Raw genomic sequence first — 15,825 nt, 5'->3', positions numbered from 1 at the left:
AATAATGCACATTTAGTGATACTTTAGTGAAAAGTAAACTGCGATAATAAAGCTTACAGAGGAATGAAGCTAACACTCGTTTGCATTCATCGTTTTTTTGCACCTTTTGAACAGATGTCTGTTGCGCTCCATGCTGAAAAGGAAGCGCAGAGCCCTGAAAGCGTAACACTGAAACAAAATATTAAAATTTCAGCATGAAAAACAAAGATATTGCTAATTTCCTGTTGCTTTTTTTCTCTTCAGATTGTCAGAAAGCCTTGAAATACACAAATACAGAGCAAAAACTACAGAGAAAATTAAATAAGTAGCTAAATAAAATAATCTACTTTTTTTAAATTCACTCATGAACTTAATAAAAATGTTCTGTTTTACGCTAGCTAGAGATGCAGAAGTGTTAAACAAACCTTGGTCTACCTGTTACTTAGTACACCAGTGACGACCTTCTTCTGTGAAGCATTTAGGTGTCTCTTATTTGGGGCGGTCCCATCATTATAATGTTTTGGATGGTCTTTGTGGCGACTGCACTTGAGGATACTTTCAAAGTTCTTGAAATTCTTCTTTTCATTAACATCACTCAAATAGAGCTATTACTCACTGTATACCTGTAACTCTACCTCTTCACTACTTTACAACTGATGCTCTCAAACACTTTATTAAGAGACAAGAAATTCAAGTAATTAACTCTTGATGAGTTCAGCACAGCTGTTAACTGAAAGAAGGTTCTGGTTTATATAACACTTTTTTGTCTATTACATAATTCCACATTTTTGTCATAGTTTGGATGAGTTTACCTGCAGTGATGCTGCTTTTGGTCGTGTCTCTGAGCTTTGGGGCAGTATCAGTTTGCCCATTATGTACACTCCATTCTCCTGAAAGAGAGGGACAGATTACATACATGTCAGAATACAGCTCTGGAAAAAAATAAGAGAGCACTTTATGTATTTTAAATTATGAGTTTCTATCATTTTACCAAATTGAAAACCTCTGGAATATAATCAAGAGGAAGATGGATGATCACAAACCATCAAACCACCAAACTGAACTGCTTGAATTTTTGCACCAGGAGTGTAAAGCATAAAGTTATTTAAAAGCAGTGTGTAAGACTGGTGGAGGAGAACATGATGCCAAGATGCATGATAAAAAAACTGTGATTAAAAACCACCAGGGTTATTCCACCAAATATTGATTTCTGAACTCTTAAAACTTTATTATGATTATGAACTTGTTTCCTTTGCATTATTTGAGGTCTGAAAGCTCTGCATCTTTTTTGTTATTTCAGCCATTTCTCATTTTCTGCAAATAAATGCTCTAAATGACAATATGTTTATTTGTAATTTGGGAGAAACGTTGTCTGTAGTTTATAGAATAAAACAACAATGTTCATTTTACTGAACATTGAAGAACAGAGATGCTCTCTTCATTTTAGCAGAGCTGTATAGCAATAGAAATATAACTATAATTAGAACTGGACTGATTCAGGTACCTGTACCACGAGGTGGGCCGCTGTGTCGTCCAGCGCCAGCTCCGTTATTGCAGCGCAGCAAGCTAAGAGGATAAAAAATAAAGCTGTGTTTTTCAAAGCATGATCTCTCAGTGCACCTATACTATTAATTGGAATATTATCGTTAGGGGTGTGACATATCGTATCGTATGCAATAATATGGCCAATATTTTCACCCACCCCTAATAATTTAGGGTGTCAGTGTGTCTTTGCTATCATAACAGCGGGAAAAGTACAACTTCCACAGCTCAAAACAGGCAAAAGTCATGTACTAATTCTCTTCATTAATCATGGGGGTGTTTGGGACGAAACGTAAAATAAACCAATCAACATGTCACTTGACATTCCCTTTAAGAGTCAGGTAAGCTCTGACTTTGGTGGATTGCTATTTTAACAGCGCAGCTACCTGGATGTTTCTAACGCTTCTCAGCAGAGGACACTGACCTACTCGTTCACGCTTGTTCATGCCCCTGTGTTGACAGTTCACTGCCAAGATAGCAATGAACATCTGACTGTTGACGTCTGCGTCTGTCTAGGTTGTATTCAGTCAGTGGCGCACCTGTGTTTTCTGTTGCCAAGATAAACAATGAAAACTCCAGAAATTTACCTGAACACACCTCATTTACAGATCACCACGCCCATCAGTGTAGATATATTCAGAAGCTCTGCTGCTATTTAAACGATGCAGGTGCAAGGTGTGAAAATAGACTGTTGGCGGGGTGTAAGATAGCAATAAACATCACAGCCTAACTGATGGTGTAGGTGTTGGTTCTCACCAGAGTAGAGAGCCATAATGTTCTCCTCGGCCTCCGCTGGGCTCAGAGACTCAGGAACATGCTGTCTGTTCAGGCGGCCGGAAGCGTTAGCACTGGAGAGGATCTCTATAGACGAGCGGTCAGATACATACACTCGCTCTCTGAGGAGAAATAAACATGGACACAAGAAGTGGGACACTAAATGATCATTCATCTTTCCTTCTAAAATCAAGAGTATTTGTGGAGGATCATCACCCCATCCCATCTCCAACTCATCCCACTAGTACTGGATGGAGCTCCATTATTTCATTGAACACAGTTCCATTATACCCCTCTATCTAGGCGATACCTGGTATTGGCATGGTGCCGATAGGTTTGACTGATTTGTTTTTTTGCTCCAGATAATTCTATTCTATTGGAAATTCGCAAAACTGAGGCCTCAGGCCTTTTTTTTGCTCCAAATCCACCAGATTCAAAGAAACAGTTCATTGACCACCCCTTTCTGTGCTGCAAGGGGTGTATTAATGCAGGGAAATCACAAAATTTGAAACAATCTTGAGCCTTATTTTAGCATACTTTAGATGAGCTGTCAACAGCAGACAGTACTGCTTGATTTAGGGCGTCAGAGTGTCTTTGCTATCGTAACGATGGGAAAAGTACACCTTGCACAGCTCAAAACATGCAAAAGGCATGTACTGATTCTCTTAATTAATCATGGGTGTGGTTAACTTTTAGGCTATAACGTGAAATAAACCAATAATAAATCAGAGTGTCACTTGCCATTTTAAGCCTTTAAGAGTCAGGTGAGCTCTGACTTTGGCAAATTGCTATTTTTTTATTTATTCTCTTTATTTTTTTTTTTTAATGCGCTTGTGTTGACCATACAGTGCCAAGATAGCAATGAACGTTTGACTGTTGACATGTTTCTAGGTTGTATTTAGTTGGAGCACTTGTGTTTTTTGTTGCCATGATAGCAATACACCAGAAATTTACCTGAACACACCTATTTTCCAGACCACCACACCCATGAGTGTAGATTTATTCAGAAGCACTGTTGCTATTTAAACAAGGCAAGCAGAAGGTGTGAAAATAGACTGTATATAGACTGTAAATAGACTAGATAGAGCTCTTAAAGTGCATAGTAGAAGCATGTCTAGAAAGTCTAAATTCTGTATCATTATCCTCCTTTCAACATGTTCTACAATACTCAGTATTACCCACACAATATAAAACCACCACAGATCAGATATAAATATTATAATTATTATTATTTGGGCAGTGGGTCATTATTATTCACACTTCTACAGTGATTAGCACTGATTAGCATGGTGGTGGTGTTTGAGGTGTTAGTGTTACAGAGTAAATCAGACACAGCAGTGCTGCTGGAGGTTTTAAACACATGTTGTTCAGACTGTAGAGAGTAGTCAGTAGATGATCCATGCTGACCCGTGCAGGATGTGGAGGAGCTGCTGGACTCCGCCCCAGGTCCGGATCAGTTCGCTGGTGTGTGGATCCTGGCACAGCTGGACCAGAACCCACACTGAGCTCCACAGCAGTTTCAGGTCATCTTCATGGAGCATGCTCAGCAGCACGGGGACGCCCTCACACTGGCACACCTGCTCCCGCACACAGGGCACCGGGCTGAGCAGCCGCAGGAGCTCCACACTCAGCCTGCAGGGGGCGCACATCAAATACAATGCACATTAAATACTATTCACATGAAATACAACGCACATTAATTAATGCAGAACAGTTACACGGATGTTAGATGGTTGCTATGGTGTTACTAAGTGGTGTCATTTTTGTTGTTTTGTAATTTATTTGCTCATTAACTACTTCCAAATGATTGCAGTGATTCTGCTACATCTGCTATGTGGTTGCTTGGCAGTTGCTATGGTATCCCAGGTGGTTGTTATAGGGTTGCAAGGCAGTTGATGTGGCATTACAGGTGTTTGCAAAGTGATTACATTTTGGATTTCCTTAATGATTGCTATATGCTGTTGCTTTGTAGTTGCTAGGTAGTTGTTGTGGTATTCCAGCTGTTTGCAAGGTGGTTGGTTTTGACTTGCTTAGTGGTTGCTATTCTGTTGCTAGGTAGTGGTATCTCAGGTTTTTGCAGGGTGGTTGCGTTTCACTTGCATAGTGGTCGCTATGCTGTTGCTTGCTAGCAGCTACAGGTTGTGTTAGGAAATCTGCTCATTTACCTGCTCATTTTCCTGCTTTTATAGGAGTACCTGTCTCTATTGTTCACCGCAGGGTGGTTGCTTTTAACTTGCTTAGTGGTTGCTATGCTGTTGCTAGGTAGTTGTTGTGGTATCCCATGTGTTTGCAGGGTGGTTGCTATGCTGTTGCTAGGTAGCTGCTACTGTAGGTGATTATTAAGATGTCCCAGGATGCTGCTTTGGGGTTGCTTGGTGATTACTAAGCAATACTATGGTGTTGTAAAGTGGTTGGAAGTGGCAGTTGACATGGTATGTCAGGTGGTTGGTATGGTAAATTGCTCTGAAACCATAATAATTGTTTGGGAATTTAAATATATATTGTATATCCCCAGATAACATAAAGTTCCATTTTGTTCCATTTTACTTTTTGCAGCCAGGGTGTTGCCACACACAGCTTGGGCTGATTCTTGTATTATTATCGGCAACCGGGGTGTTGTTACAAGTGGTTCAGGCTGATTACCACATTATACTCCACATCAACACCAGGGATTTGGGCTGATTTTTGTATTGTACTCAACAACTGCCCTGTAAAAAAATTCATTGGCAAAAACTAGACAAAATATATGCAAATTAAGACAAATATATGTATATTATGCAACAAAAATCTGCCAATGGGGTAAGCAATTTTTTTAGTAATATTTATTACAAAAAGCAATGGCAAAATCTCAAAATGAGTGAAATAACACCTAAATCAAGCAAAAAAGTCCCTGTTTTTGGACACAAGAATCAGAATAACGTGATTGATGCTTGATTGTGCTTATTTTTAATTCAAATGACTAAGAATGATTAAGATAATTATCCCTAAAATAAGCAAAACAATCTAACACTTACACAATGCTTAGTAAGACAAAAAGTCTTATCAGAGAGGAAAATAAGATTTATTGCCTTAAATTTAGAAAATTTCACTTGCTAAGGTTTAGTTTTTTGCAGTGTGGAGTGTTGGAGTAAGTGGTTCAGGCTGATTCCCAAATTATATTCAGCAATTTTTGCTACCTGGGAGAAACCACTTCAGTTTCTGAATCAGTTTCTCTGATTTTGCTATTTATAGGTTTATGTTTGAGTAAAATGAACATTGTTGTTTTATTCTATAAACTACAGACAACATTTCTCCCAAATTCCAAATAAAAATATTTTAGTCATTTAGAGCATTTATTTAGAGCAGAAACTGAGAAATGGCTGAAAAAGGAAAAAAAGATGCAGAGCTTTCAGACCTCAAATAATGCAAAGAAAACATGTTCATATTCATAAAGAGTTTTAAAAGTTCAGATCATATTTGGTGGAATAACCCTGTTTTTTTATGCATCTTGGCATCATGTTCTCCTCCACCAGTCTTACACACTGCTTTTGGATAACTTTATGCTTTAGACTCCTGTTGCAAAAAAATTAAGCAGTTCAATTTGGTTAATTTTATGGTTTATTATGGTTTATATTCCAGAGGTTTTCAATTTGGTAAAATCAAAGAAACTCATCATTTTTAAGTGCTCTCTTATTTTTTTCCAGACTTATGTTAATCTTACCTTTTTGATAACCTGTCATATTCCTGCAGTATCATAAGAAGATCCTCCACGACGGACAGCTCCCCGATCTTCTCTTTACACAAAGGGCTATAAAACATTTTTATATTTTTATATAAGTCTAAAATATAGAAATATTGTATTGTAATATTCTGAATTGAGTGTGTATTTAAAAACCCACCTGTCTGCGAGAGTAGTGAGAGCCAGCAGAGCACCTAATAACACATTACTGTCCCGAGCTGAAAGCAGCTTTACCAGGGTCTACAGAAAGGTACAAACAGGTAAAATACTGCAGTAAATGTTCAAATTAACACATGCAACTAATTTGGAATCAGTAACGCATTACTATTAATTAATTACACCACCAGGTTTGACCCCAAATTCCCATCGTAATCTGGAGCGGTTCGTTTGTGGTGAGAACATGATGTGGTCTTGATCTGAACCAGCCATCAAATATTTTCCTTTTTAACTAAGCTAAACTGCTGATAAGGTGCAGTTGAATCTCATATATTAGTCAGATAATATACTGCTATGATCAAACGCTGTCTCTGCTGCTGCTCCATGTTGTTTACACATGTGGTCTGAGCTGCGTTCACTGCACGTCCGATTGAAAAAACACTGTGTTTAAAAGAGCAGCAGCATTTTTTTAGCATTCTGTGTTAAAGCATCTTCACACTACACCAGGGGTGTCCAAACTTTTTTTGTTGGGGGCCAGAAGGAGAAATATATTTGAAGTTACGGGCCACACTCTGTAATAAAACAAATAATGAAATATACCACTTTAAATAATACATTTTTCCTGATTACTTCATTTACACACCATTTTACTTGACTTACTATCTTTATCTTTGACAGGGTTGTTTAAACTAAGATTTTTCAAATTGATGTTTAATTTCATGATGTCTCTTAATATTAAACTCCTTAATTACGGCAACTTTTAGACTCTGTTTTTCTGCACTAGAAATGCGCACCCTCTCCGCTTTTAGACTCTTTGGCCCGCTTTTCTGTGCTAGAAATGCGCACTCTCTCCGCTTTTAGACTCTTTGGCCCGTTTTTCTGCGCTAGAAATGCGCACTCTCTCCGCTTTTAGACTCTTTGGCCTGTTTTTCTGCGCTAGAAATGCGCACTCTCTGCTTTTAGACTCTTTGGCCCGTTTTTCTGCGCTAGAAATGCGCACTCTCTCCGCTTTTAGACTCTTTGGCCCGTTTTTCTGCGCTAGAAATGCGCACTCTCTCCGCTTTTAGACTCTTTGCCCGTTTTTCTGCGCTAGAAATGCGCACCCTCTCCGCTTTTAGACTCTTTGGCCTGTTTTTCTGCGCTAGAAATGCGCACTCTCTCCGCTTTTAGACTCTTTGCCCCGCTATTCTGCGCTAGAAATGCGCACTCTCTCCGCTTTTAGACTCTTTGGCCCGTTTTTCTGCGCTAGAAATGCGCACTCTCGCCGCTTTTAGACTCTTTGGCCCGTTTTTCTGCGCTAGAAATGCGCACCCTCTCCGCTTTTAGACTCTTTGGCCCGTTTTTCTGCGCTAGAAATGCGCACTCTCTCCGCTTTTAGACTCTTTGGCCCGTTTTTCTGCACTAGAAATGCGCACTCTCGCCGCTTTTAGACTCTTTGGCCCGTTTCTGACACCTAGCGTTCAAACTTTGAATCTCACATTATAAAAGCCTGCTTAACAGCGGGCCAACTTTCATTCTATTTCTAAAATACCTTGCGGGCCGCTCCAAAAGAGTAAACGGGCCGCAAATGGCCCGCGGGCCGTAGTTTGGACACCCCTGCACTACACAGATATACAGGCTGGAACACAGAATATTCTCACTACAGTATATTTACTTTCTTACTCCTGCTACAAACAGCTCTGACCAATCAGAGGAGACGATGTGCTCGTGTGGTGTATTGGTGGGTATTTTGGTGCGTTTAGTTTAAATTTATGCCTGTGTGAAACCAAACCAAACAGAAACAGTGGACCATAGAAACTTTCACAACTACAGGTGTTAAAACGTTCTTTAATACTCAGCTAGTTAAGTTCTTTATTTTTTATTCCAAAGTATGTTGGCTTTATCTCCCCTCAAACATAATATAAATATAATTGCATTCTACATTTCTTACATTCATTCTTTTATTTACATTGAAATATCCACCAAGAACTTATGTTAAATATATGTGATCTATTTACATTAGAGTATAAATATGCTTCTTGTTCCTGTCTTTTGTAGATAGCACACTTCAAGTATATTTCGTTGGGTATAAAAATATATTTTAATATGCTACATTTAATATGTTACAAAGTTGCTTTAAATTTAAACGTGTTATTTAACACTGTATCCTATAATTTAGTTAAATGAATATTTTCCTAATTATAATTACAGAGCATTGACTTTCATTTTAACTGTTATATTATGTAATATCTAAATATATTTTTAAAACACTATAAAAACTTGCGTCTTTTGAAGAACAAGTGCAATTAGTAGCAGTTAATCACAGAATATTGTCGTGATAAATCTGATCATTTTTTTAACAGTTTAAACATATTTTTCCACTTTTTTTTTTTGCACAGACGAATTTCAAGCCTTTATCTGACCTTATGAGCGTCACATTCGGTCACCCACGGCCTCTGGTCTTCAGTTATGGACAGTTTCTGACACATATCTGCAATAGAAAAGGTAGAGAAAATGTAAAAAAAAAAGGAGAAGGTTGTCTGGTTTGTGGTTTGGTTTGTTTAAACGATGTGTTCATTGATTGGTATGGTGAATGGTAACTCACGGGTCATGGTCACCAGTTGCTCTTGTTCTAGTGCTTGGTCCCCATTTCCTAGATATGAACTGGCCACTGACTCCATATACTGAAAAAAAAAAACATGTATCTCTGTTTAAACGTGAAGCACCAGCTACTATAAAATTGTCAAACAGGTAAAAACAGCCTAAGCTGAGTTCCTAACTTGTGATTTTCAATGGTTAGAAAACCATCCCACAAATCCCACCCATCCCAGTCCCACAAATTGAAAGAATACAGCTTAAAAGTCTCTTATTTGGCAACACCCGCTGACCCGAATTCAGCACCCCTCGCCAGGAAAAGCACCCTTTCTCGGCAACATGAGCTATGTTGCCTAAATCTAAAGCTAAGACAATCTGCTGACATTCGTTTTTCTTTATTTTGACCAAATAAACTTGAATAAGTCTCATTTTACAAATCAATAACCCAAGAGGGGTGCTTTTCCTCGTGGGGTTGTTGAATTCAGCACAACACCAGACAACGAGCGCACAATTCAGCACCCCCGCCAGAATTTTTTTCCCCACAAATTCAAGGAATGCAGGCTAAAAGACATATATTTGGCAACACATTTATTTTGTCTTCGGAGCCTGTCACACACATCATATGTTGTTATGAACAAACCACAAAACAAAACTTAAACAACAAAGAAAAACATGCAACCTAAACAGATGTAACAACGTACAAGAACCAACAAAGGAAACAGGAAAAACAGGGCTATAAATACACACACAAGGCAGGTAAGGAAACAAGGAACACATGGGGAAGGTAACAAGGGGGCGGAGATACAGAAGAAACACATGTGAAGGCACTAGACGGGGGGCGGAGATGCATAAGAACAGACACAGCAGAGCACATGAAGGAAAACAACCCAAGAACTTGAACCAGAAAAATTAAGGATGATGCAAAAAGGTGTGTTGTTTTTGGCTGCAGAACTTTGAGGTACATTGAGACACCTATGCCCAAATGGCCTAAAGACCCCAAAATATCCAAAAATTGGACAAAATTTGTAAACTTTAAAAGGGCAGACTGAAAAGGATCATCCTCACACTCTGTTACTGTAGTGCTCACTTCATTTCAGAAGAATATAGCATTTGGAAAGCAGGTGTTTTTGCCAAATTCAGCAACCCCGCCAGGAAAAGCACCCCCTCTCGAGTTATCGATTAGTGAAATGAGATGTTTTCAAGCTTATTTGGTCCAAATAAACAAACTAATGTCAACGGATTGTCTCAGCTTTCAATTTAAGCGTCATAGTGCATGCTCCTGAGAGAGGGTGCTTTTCCTGGCAGGGGTGCTGAATGCCATTGGATCTTAAAACTGCCGCTTTTTGATTAGTGAGATGAGACGAATTCTAGGTTAGTATTCAAGTTACCTCTTCACAACTTTACAACTGATGCTCTCAAACACATTTTTAAGGGACAAGAAATTCAAGTAAAATCTAGTTTTACCTTTGCAAGGTGATTTAATCCATGTAGCTCAAAGAACACTTTCTGAAAGAAATGAAGGTTTAAAAGATTTAAAAAATACAATAGATTGCTATGTTATACAAACTGTCCATCGGTAATCATTAAATAAAAGATTTTAAATGCATTTTTATATGATATTTTATAAGGAGATAAAAAGTGAGTTATACCTGGTAACAAGGCTCTCTTATTAACAGTCTCAAGCAGATGAGAACTCTCAGGATATTTTCTGGTGAAGAATGGTGCAGCCAATCACTGCAATAGGAAAAATATAGATCTTCTATAGACCATCTAGTACATGAATTTGGTTTAGAAAGTCAGAATCAACTCATTTTGGACCATTTCTATTGAAATATTGACCATTTATCATGAAATATTCCCACAGACCTGCAGTTTAGCCTGTTTTTGATGAGGGCAGTGAAGATGTCCAGGAAGAGGGCCTGATGATGGTGATCAGCGAAGTGCCTCTGATCTCTATACTTTGCACTGTTGTGAAAAAAGCATCAGGAAAATGATTTACACCAATCAGCCATAACATTAAAACCACCATCTTAATGCTGTATTATATAGACCCATTTAAGATATACAAACATCGAGCCATTAAGTGTCACATAGGTGCCCAAGACTGCTTCCTGCTTCAACGCATCAATTTTTCTGCCTAATATGTGGTGTTACAGTACTTTGTTGCATTATAAGGTGCACTATCAATAAACATCTATTTTCACAAGTAAGGAACAGGGGTGTTGCCATGTTTTCCCTTTAATTCAGCAGTTTTGTTTACTTAGCTTAGCCTAGCAGCAGCGAGACCTGTAAAGCTTCTTCTATCCCGTAGTCTGGGAAGTAAAGGTGAGTTCCTCAACTCGTTCCCCACTACAATGGACTGTTAAGCATGGTGGTGGTAGCATCATGTCCTATAGGGCTGTTTTGGAACTGATACACTGTGCAAAGTGGATGGAACAATAAAAGAGGATCCCACTCATTGCCACATACCACTGGAACCAGATCAACAATTCTATTTATTTTCTTTTTAACGGTTTTAATTTTATGTCTGATTTCTTTATAATAGTCAATCAAACAATATAATAAGAAACCAGTGAAATCAGATCAAATATAATGCAAAATAAAGCATCATCAGATACCTAAAATTATCTAGCTCCGCTGCCTCTGTTGTCGAGTTCCTCACACTTTTCCGGTCATCATTTGCATGAGGTGAGTTTTGAGGTTTTCGGCCTCTAAACTGCCCGGCCACGACCTTCGAAGAACAAGTAAAGAGTTCAATCTTACCAGTTAAAAGTTTGAACACACCTTAAATTCAGTATTTTTTCATTTTTAAAAAAATGTTCTGCATTGTAGATTAATAATAAAGTCAACCAAATGCTTTAGAAAAAAACATATGGAATTATCTAGTTAACACAAAAAGGTGTTAAACAATCCAGAATATGTTTTTTTTATTTTACATTCTTCAAAGTAGCACCTCTTGCATAGATTAGACAGTTTTGAACATCTCTGCTGGATTTTCTCAGTCAGGTTTATGAGGTAGAGTTATTTGGAATTCAGGTATTCAGTTAACAGCTGTGCTGAACTCATCAAGAGTTAATTACTTGAATTTCTTGCCTCTTAATAAAGTGTTTGAGAGCATCAGTTAAAGTAAAGTAGTGAAGAGGTAGAGTTACAGGTATACAGTGAATAGTGAATATTTGAGTAATGCTCTAATCCAGATTATGACAAAAAAGAACTACTCGACTAAGTAAAGATTTTAAGAAATGAAGGTCAGTCAATCTAAAAATGATGAAACGGGCACTCATCAGGACCATCCAAAGAAAAGAAGAGCACAGGTTTCATCAGAGTATTTAGGTTTAAGTTACTTCATGATTTCTTATGAGTTCCTTCATAGTCTGAATCACTTCACTATTCATTTACTATGTAGATTTTCGGATCCTTTTGCTTGTAATGTATTGCAGATTTTTAAACATTTTTGTACCTGTTGTTTAGAAAAGGGGGACGAGACCAATGAAAGAAGCCTCTTCAGATCGAGCAGCTCTCTGAAAGTGAGCACACAGCATTTTAGGACAGAAGTGAGGAAACCTGAGTGTGTTTCTGAGTTAAATTAAGACTGAAACCCTCCTAAAATAGACTTACTTCTCCTTCGCTTTCTGAAAAGCTCTATCATGTCTCCTGGTTCCTCTCTCTGGGGGAGGCATTCTGATAGTGTCTGTCTCTCTCTCTCATCCCTGTAAATAGAGGACGGTAGATTAGCATAAAATCATGAAGTCCAATCAAACAATGGATTTCATATTTCTTTTAAAGTTGAGATAGTTTAGTGTTTAGTGCTTTAATAACAATATTCATATTTGAAGCCACAAATCAATTAAGTATCAGGAACTAAAATTATACAATATATCATAATATCGATACATTGTTACATCCCTAATCACAGACCAGACCAGTATAAACCAGACTAGGTTTGGTTTGCAACACCGGGGTGCTGATCAAGCAGAACCAGTATAAACCAGCATGTGTTGTGTTATAAATACTCATCAGCTCATCAACCGGCACACTCCCGGCATCTGTTATACTCTGCTGAACTGGTCAGACAGACAGACATATAGATAGATAGACAGACAGTGCTATACAGTAGACAAATATATGGATGGATGAATGGATTGATACTGTGCATGGATGGATGGATGGATGGATGGATGGATGGATGGATGGATGGATGGATGGATGGATGGATGGATGGATGGATGGATGGATGGATGGATGGATGGATGGATGGATGGATGGATGGATGGATGGATGGATGGATGGATGGATGGATGGATGGATGGATGGATGGATAGATAGATAGTTCTACAGTTCTGTACTGCAGATAGGTATATGGATGGATGAATGGATTTAATATACTCTGCATGGATTATAGATAAACAGATAGATGGATAGACTGACATATAGGTAGATCATTTAGACAGATGAATAGATAGCCTGCCAGACAGAGAGACAGTTATCTACTGAGGACAGACAAAAAGACAGGTCGATAGGCAGACAGAAGATGATAAAATAGGCAGACAACTACATACTGTAGACAGACAGACAGACAGATAGATAGATAGATAGATAGATAGATAGATAGATAGATAGATAGATAGATAGATAGATAGATAGATAGATAGAAAATCAGATAACTATATACTTTACATAGATAGATAGACAAGCAGATAACTATATACTGTACACAGACAGACAGACAGACAGATGATGGATGAATACTGTACATATAAACAGGCAGACAACTACATACTGTAGACAGACAGACAGACAGACAGACAGACAAGCAGATAACTATATACTGTACATAGATAGATAGACAAGCAGAGAACTATATACTATACACAGACAAGACAGACAGACAGACAGACAGACAGATGATGGATGAATACTGTAGATATAAACAGGCAAACAACTACTGTACACAGACAGACAGATGATGGATGAATACTGTAGATATAAACAGGCAGACAACTACATAATGTAGACAGACAGACAGACAGATAGATAGACAAGCAGATAACTATATACTGTACATAGATAGATAGACAAGCATAGAACTATATACTATACACAGACAGACAGACAGACAGATGATGGATGAATACTGTAGATATAAACAGGCAAACAACTACTGTACACAGACAGACAGACAGACAGACAGACAGACAGACAGACAGACAGATAGATAGATAGATAGATAGATAGATAGATAGATAGATAGATAGATAGATAGATAGACAAGCAGATAACTATATACTGTACACAGACAGACAGACAGACAGATGATGGGTGAATACTGTAGATAGTTAACTATATACTGTAGATAGACAGACAGACATATAGATAGATAGACAAGCAGATAACTACATACTGCACACAGACAGATAGACAAACAGACAGATGATGGATGAATACTGTAGATATAAACAGACAGACAACTACATACTGTAGACAGACAGAGACAGATAGATAGATAGATAGATAGATAGATAGATAGATAGATAGATAGATAGATAGATAGATAAGCAGATAACTATATACTGTACAAGACAAACAGACACACAGACAGATGATGGATGAATACTGTAGATAGATAACTATATACTATAGATAGACAGACAGACATAGATAGATAGACAAGCAGATAACTACATACTGCACACAGACAGACAGACAGATTTTATTATGTTGATAATACTGTAGATAGATAGATAGATAGATAGATAGATAGATAGATAGATAGATAGATAGATAGATAGATAGATAGATAGACAGACAAGTAGATAACCATATACTGTACACAGACAGACAGACAGACAGACAGACAGATTTTATTATGTTGATAGTGAAGGAAATGTAGAAGGTCATACTTTTTACTACATTTTAAACCACTTTAAACCATAATTCATGCTGGTCTAAACGTTTTATTTATCAAGGAAATTCGTATGCATGAAAATAAACTCACATAATCACACACACACACTTTACAGTAGTATAATTAATCAGAATTAGGTCAGGGTTCACACTGAAATGTAATTAATAAATCGTGTTTATATGCTGGGTTTTCTCACCTAACTCTATATAAATAAGGATAATCTGCTCCGTCCTGTTTCTCAAGGTCGCTATTTATTCATGTCAGTTTTGACACAACAACAACACGAACACGCGGTCCAATCAGCAGCCTCCATATTCCAACCGGGACAAAAATCAGCCAATCACACAGCGCGGTGTTGAGAGGCTAAGGCGTAGCCAGGGATACACCTGACGCTGCGGCGCGCTCCATTTACACCACCCGTTTTCAGACAAGTCCCGCCCTCACGTGCTGTGATTGGCTAGATGAAGCCTGACTGCTGCATTCTGATTGGTTGAGAGTTCTTTTAAACCGGAATGCAGGTGCGAAAAATAAATGAAAATCAGATAAACAGATGATTATTACTATTATGATCTTTTTTAATATCATAATAGTAATAAAACACAGTAAAACACAGGATAAACACAGTGTGTGCTAAGCTGAATACTTTAAATAGTAATAAAACAGAGTAGAACACAGGCTGAACACAATGTGGGTTCAGCTGGATACTTTAAATAGTAATAAAACAGAGTAAAACAAAGAATAAACACATTATGTGTTAAGCTGGATAGTTCAAATAGTAATAAAACACAGTAAAACAGAGAATAAACACATTGTGTGTTAACCTATATGGTTTAAATAGTAATAAAACACAGTAAAACACAGGATAATCACAGTGTGTGCTAAGCTGGATAGTTTAAAAGGTACTAAAACAGAGTAGAACACAGGCTGAACACAATGTGGGTCCAGCTGGATACTTTAAATAGTAATAAAACACAGTAAAACCAAGAATAAGCACAGTGTGTGGTAAACTATATGGTTTAAATAGTAATAAAACAGTAAAACACAGGATAATCACAGTGTTTGCTAAGCTGGATAGTTTAAAAGGTACTAAAACAGAGTAGAACACAGGCTGAACACAATGTGGGATCAACTGGATACTTTAAATAGTAATAAAACAGAGTAAAACACAGGATAAACA

At 37.7% G+C, this 15,825-nt stretch overlaps 1 protein-coding gene across 1 annotated transcript in view; it reads right to left on the bottom strand.

Moving 5' to 3' along the window:
- The window catches only part of nek10 (NIMA-related kinase 10), a 46,080-nt gene extending 30,960 nt beyond the window's left edge, over positions 1-15,120 (bottom strand). Inside the window, exons 1-16 of the mRNA XM_049467555.1 lie at positions 14,845-15,120; positions 12,362-12,453; positions 12,204-12,264; positions 11,362-11,474; positions 10,610-10,708; positions 10,393-10,477; positions 10,208-10,249; positions 8,754-8,832; positions 8,572-8,639; positions 6,174-6,253; positions 5,996-6,082; positions 3,703-3,927; positions 2,278-2,417; positions 1,484-1,545; positions 792-869; positions 104-168 (exon numbers count right to left, since the gene is read on the bottom strand). Coding sequence (XP_049323512.1) covers positions 104-168; positions 792-869; positions 1,484-1,545; positions 2,278-2,417; positions 3,703-3,927; positions 5,996-6,082; positions 6,174-6,253; positions 8,572-8,639; positions 8,754-8,832; positions 10,208-10,249; positions 10,393-10,477; positions 10,610-10,708; positions 11,362-11,474; positions 12,204-12,264; positions 12,362-12,423 — 1,346 coding nt within the window. The 5' untranslated portion in view covers positions 12,424-12,453; positions 14,845-15,120. The remainder of the gene's footprint in view (positions 1-103; positions 169-791; positions 870-1,483; positions 1,546-2,277; positions 2,418-3,702; positions 3,928-5,995; positions 6,083-6,173; positions 6,254-8,571; positions 8,640-8,753; positions 8,833-10,207; positions 10,250-10,392; positions 10,478-10,609; positions 10,709-11,361; positions 11,475-12,203; positions 12,265-12,361; positions 12,454-14,844) is intronic.
- Between the last annotated feature and the right edge of the window lie 705 nt (positions 15,121-15,825).

This window comes from Astyanax mexicanus, chromosome 1, assembly GCF_023375975.1.
Source record: "Astyanax mexicanus isolate ESR-SI-001 chromosome 1, AstMex3_surface, whole genome shotgun sequence".
NCBI classification, from domain to species: Eukaryota; Metazoa; Chordata; class Actinopteri; order Characiformes; family Acestrorhamphidae; genus Astyanax; species Astyanax mexicanus.
Note: the sequence above shows the minus strand (reverse complement) of the source record. Positions and strands in the feature narration are given on the sequence as shown.